At 34.3% G+C, this 23,241-nt stretch overlaps 1 protein-coding gene across 2 annotated transcripts in view; it reads left to right on the forward strand.

The window, feature by feature from the left end:
• Positions 1-23,241, forward strand: part of CSMD3 (CUB and Sushi multiple domains 3) — a 1,383,361-nt gene that overhangs the window by 1,272,281 nt on the left and 87,839 nt on the right. For both annotated transcript variants that reach the window (XM_069601113.1, XM_069601114.1), the window contains 4 exons: positions 15,570-15,650; positions 16,607-16,720; positions 20,763-20,951; positions 21,329-21,475. In XM_069601113.1, coding sequence (XP_069457214.1) covers positions 15,570-15,650; positions 16,607-16,720; positions 20,763-20,951; positions 21,329-21,475 — 531 coding nt within the window. The remainder of the gene's footprint in view (positions 1-15,569; positions 15,651-16,606; positions 16,721-20,762; positions 20,952-21,328; positions 21,476-23,241) is intronic.

Genomic DNA, 23,241 nt, shown 5'->3' on the forward strand with positions numbered 1-23,241 from the left:
TTTTGCTTTTTTGCCTTTCTTTTTCTTCGAGATGGTTTTGATCACTGTATGAACCTCCATCCAGTTCTTCAGGCACACTGTCTGTCAAATCTAATCCCTTGAATGTATTTTTCACTTCCACTGTATAATCGGAAGGGATTTTATTTAAGTCATATGTAAATGATCTGTTCGTAGATGCACTCTGAATATCCATAAAATAATCTTTAGGAAGTATAAAATTCTTATACAACTTAGGAAATATTTCAAAGGGGAAATATCAAAGGGTGTATGTGTGTGTGTTTGAAAATGTGAAAACCCTTACATAGAAAAATGTAAGAATAACAGTATAATGTAAACACATATAAAATATGAATGTGTATTTACATTGACATTTATGTGAATACATAAACATATTTTCTCATTCCAGACGATGTTCCACATGATTTTAATAACTAGGTTCTGAGTCATATATATTAAAAATATAATTAGTTTAGACATAAGGAAGTTCAAGTATTTGTTTAGGGCTTTGTTTTCAGTTAACTTTGGATTAGTTACCCTTTGGTTTCCACTTTCTTAACTTATACAACACAGTATAGTTGCAGAAAAGATTAGCGAGCTATTGTATATATAGAAAGAACTCCAATTACTGGCATATCTTAGGTTGACCCTTATGAAATTATTGGTCAAAAGTACTGAATATCAAGAATTTTATATAGCTCAACCCACATAAGTGCTTTTATTATTGCTATCATCAACTTTGCATTACAGAGATGAAATAATTAGAGACAATGAATAGTACAAGGTTAGCATAGTGCCCAGCAGAATATATGTACAGTAAATATTCCTTTCCTTACCATATCTTATCTTACATTTTAGATTTTCTAATAGAGTATTTATGTTTATTTACATTTATACTTTAAATTGTATACTAAAGCACAATTGCCAGAGCTTAGAAGATCCTAACATTTGAATCGTCTCTGGGAATTTTACCCAAACCTTAAAATAACAATGAATTTGGAAAGGTAGACAGGGTCTTGTTAAAAATTGACAGGTGCCTTACATTCTATCAGCCCTAGCAGGATAATTTTCCTAAGGTACTGCTTTTCTTTGACTCACTTTTTCAAGAATGCATGATGCCATAACTCGTTTAAACTTACCGTATAATCTGATCCATTGACTCTTACTCCCCAGTGCCTACCCTGACTCCCATCAGATTCTTTCTCTCACTGCTTTCTGAGCTTCCATTCTTAAATAGTTTCTTACTCATCATTAGTTCTTTAATTCTTCCTATGTTAAGTGTAACTTCTCCTTTCTTTGATAATCCAAACTCATAGGGATCACTACCATCTCTTCTATGATTCCACTTATTCTCTTTTACCAAACTTTTAAGAACTTACAGTATGCTATACTGTTTTATATAGCTACTATATGCTTGTGAGTTTAATAATAAAGAGTGCTTTTTTGAGGACACAAATCATACTTAAGCTTCTTAGTCCTTATATTTTTTATTGAATAAATAATTATATTTGATTATCTTACAGTGGTATGTGTTCAGATTCTTTTTAAAAAGTTGTCTTGTTGAATTTATTTGAGCTGCATTAATGAGATTTTTTACAAAGGTTGTTTTACAGTTATATACATGTGTGTTCATCCTTTCTCACAAAAATTTAAAAAAAAAGACGCCTGTTATCAAATTAGTATTGATACAGTTAGTACAATTTAATACAATCTAAAATATAATATTCATACTTGAGGCTCATGTTTAGTAGCTGTGTGTTTGTACGTACTCATTTGTGTCTAACTCTTTGTGACCCCATGGACTCTAGCCTATCAGGCTCCTCTGTTCATGGAATTTTCCAGGCAAGAAAATTGGAGTGGGTTGCCATTTCCTACTCCAGTCAGTAGTTATAGCTGAGGGGCAAAATGAGCTCCCATAGTGTTTAAAACAACAACAACAACAAAAAAAAAACCTGGTCAAGTCATTTGGTACATTTTCAGAAGTTAACCCGGAAGATACTTTACGATTTAACATTTATTTTAAGGTCTTTTAATATACCTAAGCTTACAATGGTTTATTTTTCCACTCAGTTTTCTTTATATTCTCTTATTGATTTAATAACTCCTTCTGTTGTGCCCTACCCTTTAAGTCAGAAGTGGGTTTTTTTAGGACTTGTGTATTTATTTTATAAATTTAACAGATCAGTATTTTCATGTATTTTCCTAAGGTCAGATTGATTATTTAGATTTTATTTATTAGTATATTTTAGTATGTCAGAAAGGAGAAAATAAATTTTTTTTTCTGCTCTAACCAGACTTCCTTTATGAGATCTAGTCAGCCATATGTCTTCTTTAAAACACCTTCATAAAGCCTTTCATGATCAAATATAACATTGATAAAAAGCTTTGGAAAATGAAAATTCTATGCTGTGAAAAAAAATAGGGCAGGCTTAAATGTTGAGGTGCTTTATCTCACATATCATTTTTTCCTTCATTTGAGGAAAAGTGTTTCTCTCTTACTGTGTTGCTGTAGGGGTAATTCTTTAAAGTAAGAGCTAAATTTTCTTGGTATCTGTCACAGAGTCAAGATGGGTTTGTCTTAAAGTAAATAATAACAGTATTCCTAATCAATGACTTCCTGAAAGTAAATTACAAAAAAATCCTTTTTAACTGCATGTTTTTGCAGATACTGACTTTGTATTAATAGTCACTCTAATAGCAAAGGCTACCATTTACTGAAAACTTCATATGCCAGGCTCTATTCTAGATGCTTTCTATGATAATTTTTGTTATAACTCTGCAACATAAGTATTATTATTCCAATTTTAATCATTAGAGAACTGAAAGAAAGAAATTTGTAATGTATATAGAGCCAGAGAACTAATAAATAAACGGGCTGTCGGAAATTCAAAATAGGTCTGTCTGTCTTTAAGGAGTATTGTTGTTTAATCTCTCAGTAATGTCGTACTCTTTGCAACCCCATGGACTGTAGCCCACCAGACTCCTGTGTCCATGGGGATATCCTAGCAAGAATACTGGAGTGGCTTGCCCTCTTTTTAAATAATGACAACAATAACAGCAATAATAATAGTAATAGCTAAACTATATTGAGTTCTTACTAAATGCTAGGCAGTGTCCTAAGCTGGTATTATCTCATGCATGGGTTTTATTTAATGTATATGAACTATAATTTTTCTTTAAATATTTAGCAAAAGTGATTTTCATTTTTAGCAAGATAGTAAGTCATCTCATTTTCTAGAAAATACCTCTTCTAATGACAACTTTGAACTTCTTAGTGCTTCTCTTCCCTGGGACCTATATTCTAACAACAATATGTTGGTAGATTTGCCACAATTTAGTCTGTTCCTCTTTATAGTTTTTAGAATGTGCTATGATCTGTCTGTGAAGAGAAAAGTCTTATTGAGGGTCCTGACTTATGCCAACCACTATAGTATAGCCAAAATATATATTTATTAAATTAAAACACAAAATATCATTTTATTGTTTAAATCTATTATCTAGAGTACCTCCTTTTTCAGTATCAGATATTCAGTTCAGTTCAGTCCAGTCGCCCAGTCGTGTCCAACTCTTTGAGACACCATGAATTGTAGCACACCAGGCCTCCCTGTCCATCACCAACTTCCAGAGCTCACTTAAACTCACATCCATCTAGTCGGTGATGCCATCCAGCCATCTCATCCTCTGTTGTCCCCTTCTCCTCCTGCCCTCAATCCCTTCCAGCATCAGTCTTTTCCAATGAGTCAACTCTTCACATGAGGTGGCCAAAGTATTGGAATTTCAGCTTTAGCTCAGTCCTTCCAAAGAACACCTAGGACTGATCTCCTTTAGAGTGGACTGGTTGAATATTAGGGAACCTCAATTATAGAAGATTTTCCTAGTGAGGATAATACTATTCACTAGTATATACTATTCATTATTTTCCATTATTGGTGTAGCTTCTGTGAAGGAACGGTTTGATATATTGGGTTGGCCAAAAAACTCATATGGTTTTGTTTCTGTAACACTTTATGGAAAATCCAGAGTGAAATTTTTTGCCAGCTGAATATGCTGAACTTCAGATTATTTTTAAGAAGTGTATTTGAAAGACCTGTAATATCTTTTAGGTCAACTTTTAAGGTTATTTTGCCTTTATAATGAATCCTTTATTTGGGGACAAGTATATTTAACTTCACAAAGTCTCATCCTAAAAGAGACTGCTGTAGATATAAGGACATATTTTATATAAAACATAAATCAACATTGCTTTGAACTGTGTGACCCCATTGCTTTGCACAATCTAAAGATCTGACTTCCTTTCATATTTCAATAGATAGAGCACTGAGCTTATAAAGTGTTTCATTGTTTGATGTCCAGAGAGCATAGGGGATATGCACATCATACAATTATATACATATCTAGATAGATAGGTATAAAGCTAAAAAAAAAAATGGTGAAACTGTAATGATGACATGATAATGCCATTTACTTAAATGCCATTTACTTAAATTGCTGCTTACTGATTAGTTAAATGACTGAAAGGCATGTCAAAATCACTTGGAATAGTTTGATATTTTGCTGTATGTGCACCCCCATTGATAAGATGGCATTTAAATTCTACAATATCTCAGTTCCCTCCAGCCAGAGTCAATCAGGAACACTTCTGTAGTTAAACTAATTTGAATTCATAGGCTCACTGTAATGAGGGGGATAACACACTATAAAGAACTGTGGAGTTTCAGTGAGAGGCTTTTTATAGGATTTGGACTATGTAAGACGATTCTGGAAAAGTTTAAAGAATCATGTGTTTCCTCTGAATGTGGTGCTGTCAGAAAATTGGAGCAGTTCTGTAATTGTGTATCTTAATCATTTTTTTTCTAGAAGGTGAAAGGTGTGGTACACACCTCACACTGTGATTGCCAGGGGGAGCAGCATTCTTTCACACTAGCTGAGATGTCAGAATCTTGGTCATATTGGTGTTTTCATTTTGTTTTGTGTTGTTTGTATGTTCAGACATGATTATGGAAGGTCTTATTTTCTGTCTTGTTCCAACAAGGCCAGAGAGCTGTCATATCTGATGTTAGTTGTTACTGAATTTGTTTACAGTAAACAGTAGAAAATCATGGCCTTAATAGTTACAGCCAGGCCAGCTCCAAGCCACAGCATACAGGGGCTGTGGTTTGTTTTCTTTCGTCTTGTTTTCTTTCCCTTCTTTTCTTTCTTCTCTTTTCAATATGTAGAAAGTTTAAAGTGATGGTTAAATAACTGAAACATATTCCCTCATAGCCAAAAAACAAACCAAACTATTGTAGTGAACAGAAAAGGGAAATAGAGACTGACAAAGAACAAATTGTCACCCCGATGTGCTCTGTTATCTACTAATATGCCAGGCAACTCACCCAATGTAGAGAAGAGACCTTTGGCACATTACTTCTCAGACTGAAGTGGCCTCTACTAAAGTAGGATATTTTCAATTAGCTATTAGAATATGGGAAAGTCACTTCATGCAGAAGCTATTAGAATCTTGTGGATAGTTCAGGATATTTTCTCAAAACTTTGTTTACTATACTTCTGTTTTTCCATCTATAGGAAAATAGCAAGTAGCTTCTTTTTGATTCATTTCTAATGATCCAGTCTCTGTCTCATCTCTAAATCTAGGACTGAATATTTTCTCTTGATTTCTCAGTCGTTATATAGGCAGAGAAACAAATTGATTATAAAATATTAACAGATAAAAAAGAGATATTTGTAACTAATTAAGCACTGCTGAAACTTAACCTGTATGGTTCATATCAACTGAATAGCAGACTTTCTCCAAAATGAAAAAAATATATATATTTTTTCTCTTAGTTAGAACTCAGCATTTGTTTCAACACTCATAACTCTGCTTTCAAGTGGAGCTGCTTAAAGTTATTTTACATAACATTGCAAAAATTATATAACTGAGTATGTAATTATCAGTGCTTTTCCCCCTCCTAATCTTTCCCAAACGATGAGTTTATCAAACTTAAACTAATCTGGGTCACCACTGAAGTACACCAGTGGTTATAGAATGCTTAGAGTTTATAGTGGAATGTCAAACATGTTTTTTTCCTCTTTAAGAAATATTATATCCTTATTTGGCAGAAAGGTGTGTGCTTTTTTGGTTTAGAGAAGGAATGGAAATTTGTTTTGTCTTTTTTTGAAGAAGCCTTTTATAGCTCAGTTGAACTGAAATAGATAAATGTAGCTTTCTTTTCTGGAGTTGGGTGGGATGTTTGATTACAAAGAAAATAGGAAATTAAAAATAACCAAATACATTGGCAGAATCAAACCTTAAAAGTGTGATTTTAAGAAGTAAATTTATTGGACCGGTAACCACACATCTATACACAGTTGAATGAAAACAAAGTACTATTCAAACAATGGTCATACTGAAAATATAATGACATGTAGGATAGATGCCCTCTTGTAGTTGTTAAATAAGTCAATAGTGTCTTAAAGGGAATGACAAGTCAAATAAAGTGATTCATTTAAAAGAAAACACAGATTTAGATCAAATGTTTATTTTAAGTGTGTGAATATATTATACAATTTTTTCATTAATAGTCATCACTTTGGAGCTGTTTTTAAATAAAACAATCCACAGAAAACATGGACTAAGATACTGCTTGTGCTATTTATAATTTTGAAGACACAATTGGGAAGTTTCAATTCTGCTCATAACTGGATATGTGTCCTTTTCTACCTTCTTCATTCCTCTAGGTCTCTTCCTCTCTCCATTCCTCCAAACATAAAGAGATTAAAATAGTTGATTTACAAGGTAATTTCTACCTCAAACAAGCTATGATTCTTATGTATACAATATTGGGTGTATTCATCCTAGACCCATTTATTTTCTTCCAAAGTAATTCAACAATATACATTGAGGATAAGCTTTTGTCTTAATTTAATTATTTATGAAGTGAAGTCTCTCAGTCGTGTCCGACTCTTTGTGACCCCATGGATTGTAGCCTACTATGCTCCTCCATCCATGGGATTTTCCAGGCAAGAATACTGGAGTGGGTTGCCATTTCCTTTTCCAGAGGATCTTCCTGACCCAGGGATCAAACCCAGGTCCCCCATACTGTAGGCAGACGCTTTACCATCTGAACCACCAGGGACTCCTTAATTATGAGTTAGCATTTATTGAATATTATTTCCAGAGCAATGTGCTAGCAGTTTTGACACTGCAGACATGTGCAAAGTATTCTTACACATGACTGTAAAATGAGATGTTGAACTCAAGGGCTTTATATTATAGTATAATGCACATCAATGTAAGACAAAGAACTCAGCATTTTCAAAGTATATTCAATTTAAATTAAACTAGATAAAAAAGAAAATAGTTTGATATGTTCTAGAAAAATCACGTGAGTACTAGCCCTTTGAATGCCATTGGGGTCATGTGTAAGTTCTTGTCAGGTTGAGATTATATGTGTTCAGTGCACAACTGCTATCACAGCAGCCATGCTCATTTTAACTTTTGCCAAACGGGGAATGTTCTTGCTCTTTGAAATGATAGTATGTGTCAGGCACTTTTCTACATACTCTACAATATATTAAGTCAATCTTAGTTTTACGTTTATTTTGTAGGTGTGAAAACTGAAGCACAGAGGTAATTTGCCTAGGTCATAGAGCATGCAAGTAAGGGAGCCAATTTTGAACAGTCAGTCTGCTTCCAGAATAAATAGTACATCAGGCTGCTTTGTACACAGAATATTACTCATCAACACAGATTGAAGAATGTATGTTTTCCCGTGAGATTGATTGGTATGATAGAAACATCTTCAGAAAGATAAACAGAGCTTCAGTGTCTAATTTCCCATTATTGTCTTCAATACACTTATTACACTTCTGATGTATCACATCTCAAACCTTAACCTTATTGTATCCTGCTCCTACCAAGATCCTGTGCTTAAATTTGCTCATAGTTATTTTAGTAATTGCCACCACGTCAAATGTCTTCTGCAGCTAAAAAGTGAAACTTAAGAAACACAGAAAGTATTAATATTTTACCAGATTTTCTTATTTATTTGTGGTCACCAAATATCTGGAAATCCAATCTGATGTAATAACAGCTTATCTTTTTAGAGTGCTTGCTGTTTGCCAGGCACTGCTTCAAGGGCTTTGCATCTATAATCATTTTTATCTTATACCAGTCTGTTGAGGTGGCATAAAATTAGTACCATTATCATTATTATTTTACAAATGAAGAAAAGTGAGTTATTGGCTAAGTAATTTGCCAAGACTTCCTAATTTGTCAGCATTAAAAACAGAATTTAAACCCAGAGAGTCTGGATCAAGTCCATATTCAGTATCCTAAGAATATATTGCTTATGTGTTTTTCACTCATTCACTATTCCTTCTTTCATTTGTCTAGCAGTCAGTCACTCGGCAAGTATTTATCGAATATTGCCATATCATGTATTGCATTATGCCCTGAGGAATTTGCAGTTGATAAGATGAACAGTGGGCCCTGCTCCCACGCTGTTTACATTCTAGAATATAAGAAAGCAGGAAAACAGACAGTTAACAAATAATTCTTACAGACCACGAAAATCACCGGAGGGAAAATGAGAGACGATACAGAGTAACTGCAAGAAGTTAACTCCAGGTCACATGATCAGTGAAGCTGTCTCTATCTAGTCATCTGAGGACATATTTACAAAAGAAATAGGAAAACAGGTTTCAAGGAAGCAAAATATTTAAAAGTAAAATTATATAATATGATTAGACATCACATTATCAAATGTTACATTATCAACTATTTCAGAGCTATGTTGATTAAGGAATAGAAGTGACTAGAGTTAAGGATTAGATTGTAGACAGGTTTAATCTTTCAAAGTTTATTTTGAAAAACTGAAAGATGTGGTATAATTTTTTATAAGATGAGAATGGCATTGTAGATAAAACAAATCAGGGGTCCTTGAGTTTTAAATGGAAGAGAGGAGCTACCTTTATTTGTAGCTAAAATAAGTAGGGCTGAAGTTAATTAAACTTAGAGACACTTGGAGATCATAATCAAGACTTTTAATTTAATGTCAAATCTTTTGGGGATACTTGTGAGTTTTTTTCAGAACCAATTAACTATTGTTTATTCAACAACCACAGCAAAATAGACTGTTTACTAGTCTCTGGGTATCCACATTTCTTCCCTTCCAATTGTGTTGATTTTCTACTGTAGCTGGAGTTTTGTTGTTTTTTAATCTCTTTACTCTCAGACTTAAAATTCATCATAAGCTTCCTATTGGCATCAGATTAAAATGTATCCTGAGCATGACCTGTAGATGCCTGTTGGATTTAAACCCAGTTTTCCTCTCTTTCTCATACCTTCTCACCCTGGCCTTGGGCTTTGCTGATTTTATACTTACTGATTCCTCTGCTTGAGTTATTCTTCCCTGTGACATCTAACTCTACAACACACATGAACATGTATCTAGTTTCAATTAGTTAAATTCCAGTCTTTAATGAGATTATTTGATTAATATTTCACCAACAATTTGTACCTATAACGGTGAGATTGCATCTGTTTTAATATTGTGTTCCCCAAACAGATGTTATGGTATCTGGCACATAGTGGGCCCCCTCAATGATATACATCTAATAAATTAACAGAATGAACTGTGCTGGACATTATAGGAAATATAATATGTGCACAATGGTCCCCAGACAAGCTAAACACGGAATAAAAACTAACACATTAATGATTAAGGCTGCAACAACTCAAAAGAGTAGAACACTAAATGCTAAGTATTATGGTAAAAATTTCCACACTCTCAAGGTTGTAAAAATAATTTAGAGTTGGAAGTTAACATGACAAATACAAGGGGCCTGGGAAAATTGGAGTGAGATATAACAGATGTCGGGATTGGCGAGAATTAAAATGATGAACTTGCTTTATGTAAGGTTATAATCTGTTGGCTATGAACAGCCACTCTAAACTGATAATAGGGAAATGACAGAACCAAAATGATTTTCCAGTCCACGTTGGTTTGTCTGTAAAATGTGGGAGAAGTTGTGGCTTAATTTTCAAGCAGAATGTGATTCAACTTCTGCCTTAATGAACTAGACGACAATTTAGCCATTCTTACATTTGGTTTGGTTTGTTTTGTTTTGTTTTTTGCAGCATGAGTATATTTATGTTACTGAAACATGAAACAAAGTTCTGTTCCCCAGGCTGAATGAATGAATTCCACAAACTCACAAACACTCACACAGGCAAAGAGTTTATTTTAAAGGATAGAGACACGAAGCTCCCAGCATAAGACACTGAGAGGGGGTGAAGTGCTTGAAAAGGCAGGAATAGCAACACTGTATATCTTTATTAGAATCGATCTGTTCATGTTTGGTTGGCTTGGGACCTGATGTATGTAATTTCAGACCAATACGTTTAAATGTCACAATGTCCAGTTTGTCATTTTTATGGCTATCTTATGGTTCCCAGTTTCTCAGTTTCTCCAGACATTAAGTCGCCATCCCTTGATCCTTTCTCAAGACCCCAGACCATTATTTAGGGACCAAATGTACGTTTAAGAGCTAATGGTCTACCTGGAGTTTTTCTCCTTGATAAACTGGACAGCAGTTAATGATGGTCTGGTCCTGGGTCTGAATGTTTTATGACCCTCCAAACTAGGGAGGCATTCCTCTGAATGCCTAGGACCTGGAGCAATGATTATGGCTTTAGGCTAATGGAACAAAATGTTTCTGTGAGTGACTGAGTTGAAATTAAAGGTGAAATCAGAAAAAGAACCAAGGTTCTAACCCTACACTTACTGCCCAATAATTTCTACCTCATTACCAAGTCCAGGCTTGCTCTGCTTGCCACAGGACAAGTCAATAAACAGAGAGACTAAGTATTGAGGCAAGGAATGATGACTACTCAGGAAGCTGGAAGATTAAGATGGCAGACTTGTCTCCAAAAAAGCCTTCTTATAGGGTCTGGATACCAATTTTTTTGTATAGAACAGAGAGGGAGAGGAAGTAAGAAAGTAAAGTAAAAAGGATATTTATCTTGCAAACTAGGAGGGGATGTTTTATTTTTTCTTTTCTGCAGCCATTCACAAGTAGATGGGGTCAAATTGTTGCCCAGTGAACTGAACAAAACCTCTTTTGTTTAAGTTCAGGCAAAGGGGTAAAGTCCCCGAGGCAGAACATTATGTGTGATTATAATAACAAAAGCAATGAAAAGCAAAGGTCAAAGTCTGAGAAACAGATCCAGCATGGAGTCAAAATTGGCTCTTCCTTGTTACATTTACACATAACTTGATGTAGTAATTTGGTGATTAAATGACAGAACTCAGGTAAATCACCTTACAGAGTCCTTTGTATGCAGTGCATTCCTCATAAATACTGTCTTAATTTCCTTCCACTACTTCACCTGTGTGTAGGAAGGATTACACCACAGAGACACAGAAGGCAAGAACACGCTGTAGGCCAGTTTATCAATGTAGACATGTTAGTTTCCTAGGACTACAGTAACAAAATCCCACAAACTGGATGGCTTTACCAGCCGAAGACTGTTTTTCTTTTTTTCCCCATAGTTCTGTAAGCAAAGGAATGTCAAAGATTTCTGGTTACCACTAGAAGCCTGAATAAGGAAAGGGAGGATATTTACTATAACCTTCAGAAAGAGAATGGTATGGAGAAGTACTGGAGTGGGTTGCCATTTCCTTCTCCAGGGGATCTTCCCGACCCAGGGATCGAACCCAAGTCTCCCACATTCCAGGCAGACACTTTAACCTCTGAGCCACCAGGGAAGCCCTGGGCCCACCTTAATTCAGTATGACCTCAATTTAACTCATATCTACAGCAATCCTATTTTCAAATAATATTCTACAGTTCCAGGAAATACATAAATTTGGCAGACATTTTTCAACCAATACAACAGGTATGGTAAAATAACAGAGGTCTTCCCTGAGATGTCAGCCTCAAGAATGGAAAGACACTGGGTGCGTTTTAAACTTTTTTAATGAACAAACTAGTAGAAATATGTGAAGATTGAAACCACAGTTGTTGGCAGCTATTTTTGACTTAACATTTTGGAGTGCTTTGTCTTCAAGAGTCAAAAGAAAAACAAATGCAAAGTTGTTCCTTTTGTTATTCCCTTCACTTTTACAATATAAAGAAAATTATTAATACATAGTTCAATCCTGAAAAGCATCTCAGGCAGGAAATGTTCAGATCCCATTCTCTAGCACTCTGACCCACAATTGCCTCTATTTCATCCCCATTTAATATTTTAGAATTAGAGCCATCTTAGGGAAGACTATTTGTTACGAGACTCCTTCCTGAAGAAACCTGTTTGTGTATTATTTAGCAAAATTTGTTGAAACATAAACAAAATGATAGGCACTAATTACTAAATTGTGAAAAAGACAGATGAACAGACTCCTCCCTCTTATCTTAAAGCCTAGATGGAGTCTTCATCAATGAAAAAGTAAACAAATAAATGGAAAATAATAAATGTTAAAACAATTCATGATTGCAAGTACCACAAAATAGACTTCTGTGATTAGAAAAAAAAAAAAAGGAGTAAAGGGTAAGGGGAAGTGGGCAGTGAAGAACTCAGAATGAAAAAAAAAAAGAACTCAGAATGATCTCAGGTGGCCTCAGCTTGCTGTTGTTGCAGAAACCAGTAATTGAGAAACCAAACCACACTCGGAGAGTTGGAGAACTCAGGTTTATTATGTTGGCAGGCCCAGAGGAGTTGACACTCCAAGCTCTGAGCCCCAAACAAAGGGGTTACAGAGTTTTTATAGACAGACTATAGTGGGCAACACTAGCTGCTAATAGGCTGGTTTAAATTAAGGGGTTTTGCGGGTGTGGGAACAGCAGTCAAGATTGGGAGGGAGATGCCTGACCTTTACACAGATAGGCATGATTAAACAGGTTTGCAGGGGCTGGGCAATTGCAAAGAACAACAGAAGGGTGAATGAGATAAGCTCAATACAATACCAGTTCCTAGTATTGTAAGTCCTCACTTTCTGAGACTTCGTGACCTACGTGATCCAGGTCAGCTTGCAAGGAGCTACAACTTGCAACTGGAGGAGGGTTTGGGTTCCCGGTCAGAGACTGGGTGCACATTGTGGTGGTAGAAGCGTGAGATCCTAGCCACTAGTCCAGTGGTCAGTGACAAGGGCCCTGGCCCTTCAGCTTTGCAGAGAATTTCCACAAAGAAGGAAAGTAGTGAACTAAGTAAAGTATTTATTAAGAGGAAAAAGAGAACAGTAGACCTGAAGAGTAAATACTAAAGAGTATAGTGGATAGAGGCACATGGGCAGACTCAGAGGGAGAATCCCCAAGTCTCCCCCTGGTAGCAGTTTGAATTACTTTTTATGGTGTATTTCTTCTGGGTTTCCTTTAGCCAGTCATTTTCATTTGGCCAATCACAGTCCATATTGGTATATCTCAGGATCTTCCATGTGTGCACATGCATCTCTTAGTCAAACTAGAGTCTACAAGAGAGGCTTGTAGGTAGCCTGGCATTAGTTAGCATCAGTCCCCTTTGACCTCCAAGGAGCTTTTCTGTGCATGTGTGGTCAGGGAGACCTGACTTTGAAATAAGAAATATATATTCTGTGCAGGGCCCAACCTCTTCTCTTAATTATCCTGCTATTCTCCTCTTGGAGTTTTGGTCCATAGAGAATGAATCTCCGATTACCCTGGAGGGGCCCATCTGCCTCCTGCCTCAAGAAGATTAAATTCTGTTCAGTCACTCAGTCGTGTCTGACTCTTTGTGACCCCATGGACTGCAGCAAACACCAGGCATCCCTGTCCATCACCAACTCCCAGAGTTTACCCAAACTCATGTCCACTGAGTCAGTGATGCCATCCAACCATCTCATCCTCTGTCGTCTCCTTCTCCTCCCACCTTCAATCTTTCCCAGGATCAGGGTTTTTTCAAATGAGTCAGCTCTTCACATCAGGTGACCAAAGTATTAGAGTCTCAGCTTCAACATCAGTCCTTCCAATGAATGTTCAGGACTGATTTCCTTTAGGATTGACTGGTTGGATTTCCTTGCAGTCCAAGGGACTCTCAAGAGTCTTCTTCAACACCATACTTCAAAAGCATCAATTCTCTGGCACTCAGCTTTCTTTGTAGTCTGACTCTCACATCCATATGTTACTACTGGCAAAACTCAAGAAGATTAGCTTGAAGTTTAAAAAATATTTTTTACAGGCAAACAAAAGTAAAATAATACATATATGGGTATCTCTACAGTTCTCTAACTTCTGAGTTGATCTCTTTCTCAAGTAAGATACTAATAGATAAAATACTGTCCTCTGAAACAGTCTAAGGATTACACCCCCCTGGCACCCCACTCCAGTACTCTTCCCTGGAAAATCCCATGGATGGAGGAGCCTGGTAGGCTGTAGTCCATGGGGTCGCTAAGAGTCGGACATGACTGAGCGACTTCCCTTTCGCTTTTCACTTTCATGCATTGGAGAAGGAAATGTCAACCCACTCCAGTGTTCTTGCCTGGAGAATCCCAAGGACGGGGGAGCCTGGTGGGCTTCTGTCTATGGGGTTGCACAGAGTCAGACACGACTGAAGCGGCTTAGCAGCAGCAGCATGGCTCTCTGTATCTTCTACTCCCCTTTCTCTTACCTCTCTGGCATTTCTCAAAACTACCTTTTACCTTGATAATTGTAATTTTACCCATGTTTCCTCCACCACTTGGAATGTACTTCTACCTACGATCATCCTTCAGCACTGGAAAAATCTCACTCATCCTTTAAAATTTATCTCATTTCATCTCTTTTTATTAGAGTTTTCCTTAACTGGTCTAGTTGATGTTCCTCAGAATTCTCATAATACTCTCACAATAGAGCTGATATTGAAGATATAGGCTTTGAAGTTAGAGGACATAGGCTGGAGTTCTGGATAAACCCTGTGCTAGTTACGTGATCTTGGCAAGTCACTATGTCTTTTAAACGTCATAATTTTTATATTCACATTGAGGTATATCAAGAACTTGGAAATGGAAAATGTGCTCATTCACATCTGACTCTTTGTCACCTCATGGACTGTCAGGAACACCAGGCTTCCAAGCTCATAGGATTTTTCCTGGCAAGAGTACTGGAGTGGCTTGCCATTTCCTCCTCTAGTAGCTACTCCTGACCCAGGGGTTGAACCCACAACTCCTGCATTGCAGGTGGATTCTTTACCACTGAGCCACCTGGGAAGTCCAACATAAAGAATTTAACTCCTAAGATTAAGTAATAAAATTAAGCATACAAAATGCATTTTTCTTCCAATGTTTTAATAACATAAAATGTGTTTCTTGACTTGATCATAGCATATTACATTTTTTGAAAGCAACTAATGAAAATGGTCTCTAATCAAGCAAATAGACTGTGATATAGATATCATTAGGGGCCAGTAGTCATGACATTTAGATTCATATAGACCTTTTTTTCAGAGACTTTTTAAAATAAATGGTTAAAACTTGATAATTCTACCATTTATTTTTATTCTTATAAATAAACCTTTTATAATTTTGTTTTTTTCACATATGTGAATATATATATATATAGCTGTGCAGAAAAGGAATAAGCACTATCTATTTTTACAGCCTATCAACTAAGAGTGTGTCAACCTCCACCACCCGTACCCAATGCTGAAATTTTGACAGAAGATGATGAATTTGAAATAGGTAAAGTCTCTTAAATTACTTTCAAAGAAAGCATAGTTAACAAAGGTTTTGCTTGAAATCAATAAAAATAAAGAATAGTGGCAGCCTTTCTTAAACCTTCTTTCCCTGGATTGATGGGGATTGTTTAGAATTTGTAAGAATGGAAAACAGTGAACAAGAGGCAAGGGAATGTTAGGTAAGAAAAAAGAATTCTGTATTTTTAGGATGTACAGTTAGAAAACAGTACAGGAATCTGAGCCATATAACTATTCTGTTAGTTATTTCCAAATTCTTATTTTGCTACCTTCCAACTCTGTAGTCTTAACTATAGCTCTTCAAATTCAGGCATAAACTTGATATGTATAATAAATGATATGCAGGGTGTATTAGATGACATGTTTGACTTCCATATCCTTGAAAACAACTCATTATGCTCCATGTGATCATAAATAAAGTTCTTTTAAAACTGATTGGAAATTTAACCTCAATAATATCTTATAGTTTGAAAAATTATGTAAGAAAATAATGCATCTTAATGTAACATAATAAATTTCATCATTATTATCTATTAATATTAATTTTGGTTGAGAAATGTAAGAAAATATCAATGACCAATGTGAATCTAATCTTGATAGCAGTAACTATGAATCCTTTTAACAGCTTGATATATTTTTAATGAATATCTTACCTGTACCAACCAAATTATTCCTTACTACTATTGCTTATATATAATCAGATTGCCCCAGTACCAGTTTTATTGGTATTTATTCTTGGCTGCAGTTCCAGTTGGTCAGTGCTCATGACATTAAACTAGTAGTTTAATATTCTGAATATCATCGCTGCTTACAATAGAATTTTTATACTGATTGAAAGTGACTGCAAGAAAAAATATTCAGATTTTATAACTGGACCATCTGTTTATTTTAACCATTACCTTGGTGCTTATCTGAAGCCCTTTCTGCCTGTTTTTTCAATAGGTGATATTATTAGATATCAGTGTCTTCCAGGATTTACTTTGGTTGGTAATGCAATTCTGACATGCAGATTAGGAGAACGACTCCAGATGGATGGTGCACCTCCTGTTTGTCAAGGTACCAATTCTTATCATTATTTATCTCTAAGTATTTGTTTTATTTTTCAGTACTAACAAAATTGAGAAAACTCTATTTTATATAATTATTATATATTTAACTGACAGTAATTTAAAAATTATACTACTCATATATGGTGTTTTTCATTCCATTATTTATCAGATTTAACTAAACATTGTTTATTCATCCAAGGTTTAATTTTTCTAGTTTATCCCATAGTCGCTTCAATTTATTTAAATTACTTTTGCTGTGAGGTTTGGAAGTGGAGATAGAAAACAGGAGAAACCACTTTAAATAAAGGTTCCAATGTGGATTGCAAGTAGCTTCTGTTCTAACAACTAGAATCATTAAACTTTATTGAGCACATATTAAGAATGAAGATCTAAGGGAATAAACAAAAAAAAAAGTTGTAAATGGTCCCTGCTATGAAAGCAAAATGGTGTAAGGAATATGACAGCCATATAAGCTGTAGCATATAGTGGTAAGGTAGAATCATATAATTGTAAACTGTTTATATGAGAGGGAAAGCTTGATGGAGGCATTACTCCCTTAGTCATGGGTTCTGAATAACAAATGATACTTACTTTGGTAGAACTGAGTTAGCAAAAGAGTTAGCCAAGAAACAGAGGTGTATGCAAAGACACAGAAATGAAAGATGGTGAGTTGCAGACTTCAAGGAATTCAGTGTTACAAGGACAAGACCATGATGGATCTTGAATGATGTACAGGGATTTTGATGTTCAAGAATCATGTATTATTAACTTGTGTAGCTCCTAGGGCCATAATAGTGCCTAATACATCTGACAACCCACTCTTACCTGGAAAATCCTATGGATGAAGGAGCCGGTCAGGCTACAGTCCACTGGGTAGCAAAGAGTCGAACATGACTGAGTGACTTCTCTTTCTTTTTTTCTTTTTTTTACATAGTAATTAATTATAAATATTGGTTAATTTGAATAAAATTGATTTTGATTATCCCTCCTCAGATTTTCTTGACTTGCTTCCTTCACTGGGGTTTATTCCTGAGAAATAAAAATCAATTTTCCATGCAGTATCTTAACTCTTACAATGATAAAACAAAAATTCTGTTCATTATTTCAAACATGCTGTCAGTAGGAAGAAATGTTTGATTTTTCTACCTCTGTGGAGTCCTTAGAAGAAGATACAGGCTCTTAAAGCATGAAGAAAGAAAAGATGAGTTTGGAGGTATAACCAGCACCAGTATAAGAATTTCCCTTGATCTTAATCAATGATTTTGTAGGCCATCTTAGTGTTGGTTGTTAATTCTGAAGTCTATCACCTATATTCCTGAATGAACAAGCAATTACATATCAAGATTTCTTCCTTGACCCAATATATAACTTAATTGTGAGCTCTTGGAGAACAATACATCTTATTTATATCTAGATCCAAATTCAGCATTATTTTTAATTAAAAAAATTTTTGTTAACCCAGTTATTTGAGTCCCTCATATCTCAAGACTTTCAATAACTTATTTCTAAAATCAGAATTTCCTGTAGTAAGTGTGTCTCCTCCTATTTTATCTGCTGAGGAGAATACAAAAAAGGAGACAATCAATGTTTGTTTCATAATAACACTATGGATACTAGCTAAAGTTAATTATCCCTCAGAATGAGTTTAGACAGTTACTATATTAATTAATTGACCTAACACTTAGGCAAAAAAATCTGAGTTTAAATATTTGTTTAGGGACTTCCTGGGTCCAGTGGTTAAGATTCCATGTTCCCAACGCAAGGGAAAGAGGTTTGATCTGGGGAAATGAGATCCTGCCACACAGTATGGCCAAAAATATATATATTTTTTCTTCAATTGAATTAATTCACAATCCTGCTAAATAATTGGCATTCATTTGGAATATGTTGTAACTAATCTATACTGATTTTAGTAATAATTTATTTTAAATTATTTTACTTTTTCACTTCTCATAAAAGAGGTTACAACACTTTTGTTATTCCTCCCTGGATCCTCTTTAGTTCTTTATATCACACTTAGAACATGGAAAGCATTTCTAAATATGATGTTCTTCAAAGGGTTTAATATAAATGAAATATAATAGGTGATTAAGGCTTCCCTGGTGGCTCAACAGTAAAGAATCCACCTGCCAGTGCATGAGGCATAGGTTTGATTCCTGGGTTGGGAAGTTCCCCTAGAGAAGGAAATGGCAACCCACTCCAGTATTCTTGCCTGGAAAATTGCATGGATGGAAGATCTTCGTGGGCTAGAGTCCATGGGGTTGCAGAGTCAGACACGACTTAGAAACTAAAACATGTATAAAGGGGAAAAATTGTATACACTTCTTAAAGTTGTGGTGGCAAATAACAGAAAGTGCTTAACAGTATATTCTTGCTTTATATTGGTTAGTATGAGAATAGGTTAATTTTAGTATTTACAGTAAGTTATATCAAATTGTCTCAGTTTTTCAAATGTAATATGGAATATTTGTTCAGTTGAAAACACTGGGACCATTAAGACATACACTTGCTTTTCTATAACAATAGCCTAAGAAGAAAGTCTAAAAAGCAAAGAAATTATAACCATAAAATTAACTAACTGCAATAATAGAAGCATACATTAAAAAGGCACCAAGAAGGAAATAAGCAGATCTGCTTGGACTGATGGAGGAGAGATTCAGGAAGTATTTCACAGAGGATGAGACTTGGTCTGGGTTTTGAGGTGCCCAAATATTTCAAGTGTATCAGACAAGAGGAGGACATTTGAAACAGAAGCACTAACAGATAGGCTGAATTGAGAAAATTATAGGTTATTCAGTATGTTTGGAGCATTCTGTTTCAGAGGAGGAACAGCAAAAAACAAAGCTGGAGAGGCATGCAGGGACTAACCTTGAAGGCTTTGAAGGTGCTGAATGGTTTTTATTGAGGGGTTGACATGTTCAGTAATACAGTTACTCACCTAGCTAGATATTTAAGAAATATTAAATATCAGTAGCTGGGCACACACAACATAACCCTTTTTAATAAAACGTACTTGTCATATCTTTTAATTATCTGTATCCTTTATTTCAATATCTTTGATTCATTTTTTTCCATTCCATTTCTAATCTTAAAATTACTTTGTTTGTTTATTTATTTTACATATTTTTCACTTTGTAAAAAGCAAACATCAGATTTCTCTTTTTAGACTGAGAATGATCCAATACTATTTGTTGAATTGTTACTTTTTCATTTTAAAATCACATCGAAGATGCAAACATCTCAGATTCAATAAGAGAAATAGAAGTAAAAAAAAAGAAAGAAAACAGTTCTTAGATTAGCTATAGTATATTCTATAGTAAATATTCAAAAATCTGTGTATTAATTTATGGCAGAGTTTATTAACTCAAGTTATTTCAAGTTATTAATTTGATTGAAGAACAATCATATGTTGCCATAATTTACTAGTGTATTATACTTTGGAGATGCAGTTGATTTATTGTTATGAAATGAACAGCTTATGCTTTGTCTTACCTTTTTGGTCTGGAAAGGTAACTAGTGACCCCAAATTGTTTTAAATCCTCATGGTTTAAGGATATTCCTGAGATTAGAGAAGTAGCTTTGTCTGGAATGAATACTCTGAGGTAGGGCAACTTCCTGTCTGTCCTCACATACCTGAGTGAATGAAAGTTTGAGGACAAAAGAAAAAATTAAGAAGGAAAAGGACTTAGATAAGAGAGGCAGAGGGAAAAGAACATAAGAAGATGAAGAAAGATAGGGAAATAATATAAAGATAGAGAGGGAAGTAAATGCCTTATCTTTTAATTATCTATATATTTATATTTATTAATCCAGAAAGAAAATGTTTCTCCCATGTAATAAAAAGGAAATTAATATTATGCAATTTTGGGACATTGCTTCATTTTTGAACTGCAAGCTTAGTATACAAGTTGTCATTTTATACACATAGTTCAAAGTTTTGTTTCCTTTAATGTTACTTAACATAGAAACAGAATATCCAGTATTTAAAATGCAGTTTTCACTTAAGTCTGAAACATGAGCATTATCTAATGATACATTTTTTCTGACAGTGCTCTGTCCCGCCAATGAATTACGCCTGGATTCTACGGGAGTCATATTGAGCCCTGGATATCCTGACAGTTACCCAAATCTTCAAATGTGTGCCTGGAGCATTTCTGTGGAAAAAGGATATAACATCAGCATGTTTGTAGAATTCTTCCAGACAGAAAAAGAATTTGATGTTCTTCAGGTGTATGATGGTAACCATAGGTTATATTTACTGGATATTCACAAATTCAAAAATGCTCTAAGTATACATTCAGGCCAATATAAACAGCTGCCTATATGACTTTATTTTACCTTATGGACAATTTTAGAAGTAGCAACATCAAACTTACCTATATACCATATGAAAATTGCACTTAACTTGATCATTTTGTTATGAACGTAGCTGCTTTAGCTAAGGAATTAAAATGTGTAAACAAACATGTTATGTTATTGTTGATGAAATAAATTGGTCCTGGATGAATTTCACCGTATTTAATACTGTTCTAAATATATGAAATACTAAACATAAATACTTTATGTTTATCTAAACATAAAGTTATATCTAAATTGTATTATTTTCTTTCTGAAGGACCAAATATTCAAAGTCCAGTGCTTGTTTCACTCAGTGGGGATTATTCATCTGCTTTTAATATAACAAGCAATGGTCATGAAGTATTCCTGCAATGGTCAGCAGATCATGGCAATAACAAAAAAGGCTTCCGGATAAGATATATAGGTATGTGATACTTATAACTTCAGTGCAGACCTCACCTGCATCCTCAATATGCTTGTGATTAAGGAGCACAGACACAGATACTATTCAGTTAGGTATGAATCTGAATCATGGTTCCTCTATTGACGTTTCTTGAGTTATTTATATAACATTTCTGTCCCTCTGTTTCCTTATTATAGTGGTAAACAGTACTATGTCTTTCACATAATTTTTGAAATAATTAAAAGCAGTTAAAGTATTTAACTTAATTATAAACTTTGATACTTTAAGTGTTTATTTTCCCAAGAGAAGGTTCCCTTGAATGCTCAAAAAATAATAGTATTGCTCAATTGTGTGTATCTGATCTATTTAATATATAAATAACTCCTTTAATAAGTTTAAACAAAGGATAAACATACAATTGTAAAAATCTTTTTTTATCATTGCCCACTGATTTATGATACTTTCTAAAATATTTTAAATATTAAAATACAAAATGATGACTAGATCACTTAAAACCTTTTAGTTTTAAAAAAATTAATTGTTTTTTCATCATTGCTTTTCACTGAGTAATAGTGAAAAAGATGAGGGCTGAAAATTCTTAATATCAAGATGAAATAGCTTTTTCTATATGCCTTCCTGTTTATGAAGTCTACTGATACTGAACCCCAAATTTTCCTGTTGATAAGTGTATATGGTTTTCTATTATGCAAAGATTATATCCCTTTTCTTTACTACCATCCTAAGTCATGTCAGAGGCCATGGGTATGTGCTCAGGAACAAAATACTTCAGAACCAATCAGTCATCTCTTTCTTTAGTGTTCAGATCATGTCTCCTGAAGCCACGGATCATTGCAAATCAGTTCTACTGAAAATTACTTTCTTAAATATTTTATAAATTATTCTGACACAATTGTAGACATAAGCTTAAGTATATTTGATTCTAGTTTTAAAGGTAAACTTGAATTTTACTCATTTATATAAATTTGCATGTATAGTATAAAATATACAAATATAATATTTTTGTCTACTTTGATTTTAAAATTATAAGATGATAGTTTGTCAACAATGTGTCTTTTCCATATTAGAAGTAAGTTGTTACTGATATTACATGATAGCATTTTTATAATTTTTATCCTACAATTTCTATTGTTTGAAATATTATTAGGCATGCAAAGGAGAAATATTTAAAGACTGAAATATGTACCCAAGTCATTCTTAATACTCTTTCATATTTGAATCAAAGTTTCTATCATATGAGCTTTATATATATATTTTTACTAAAGCTGTGCCCAGACTTTATTTAAAAAGGCAGAACATTAAGTTGTATTTTTAATGATGATAATAACTTAAAGGGAAACCATTTAAATCCAACAATTATAAGCATTAGATTCACCATATTAAAGACTATATTAAAGACTTATTTATGTTGATCTTCATGACAAAGTTGGACATAAATATAATGAAAACATCATTTTTAGCCCTAAGAACGACTTGACATATTGAGTACATATTTTGCCTTTAGACAATGACAGGTTATGACACATATATTCTAAATCCATCTCTTTCTTACTATTTACCCCTAAAGTCTCATTTTTTCTCAGATGAATACATTGACGTTTCAAAGGGTAAATGGATCCTGCCAGGCTGAATAGTCTTAAAAGTACATGTATATGAAAAAGCCAGTTGACATTATCTTTTGACATTTCAGACTTCAGGAGATTAAAAAAGTTTTATTTTATTGGCATTTTTTATCACCATATGTAAGCACTCTTGACAGCATGGAAACT

Source organism: Ovis canadensis, chromosome 9 (genome assembly GCF_042477335.2).
Source record: "Ovis canadensis isolate MfBH-ARS-UI-01 breed Bighorn chromosome 9, ARS-UI_OviCan_v2, whole genome shotgun sequence".
Classification (NCBI taxonomy): domain Eukaryota; kingdom Metazoa; phylum Chordata; class Mammalia; order Artiodactyla; family Bovidae; genus Ovis; species Ovis canadensis.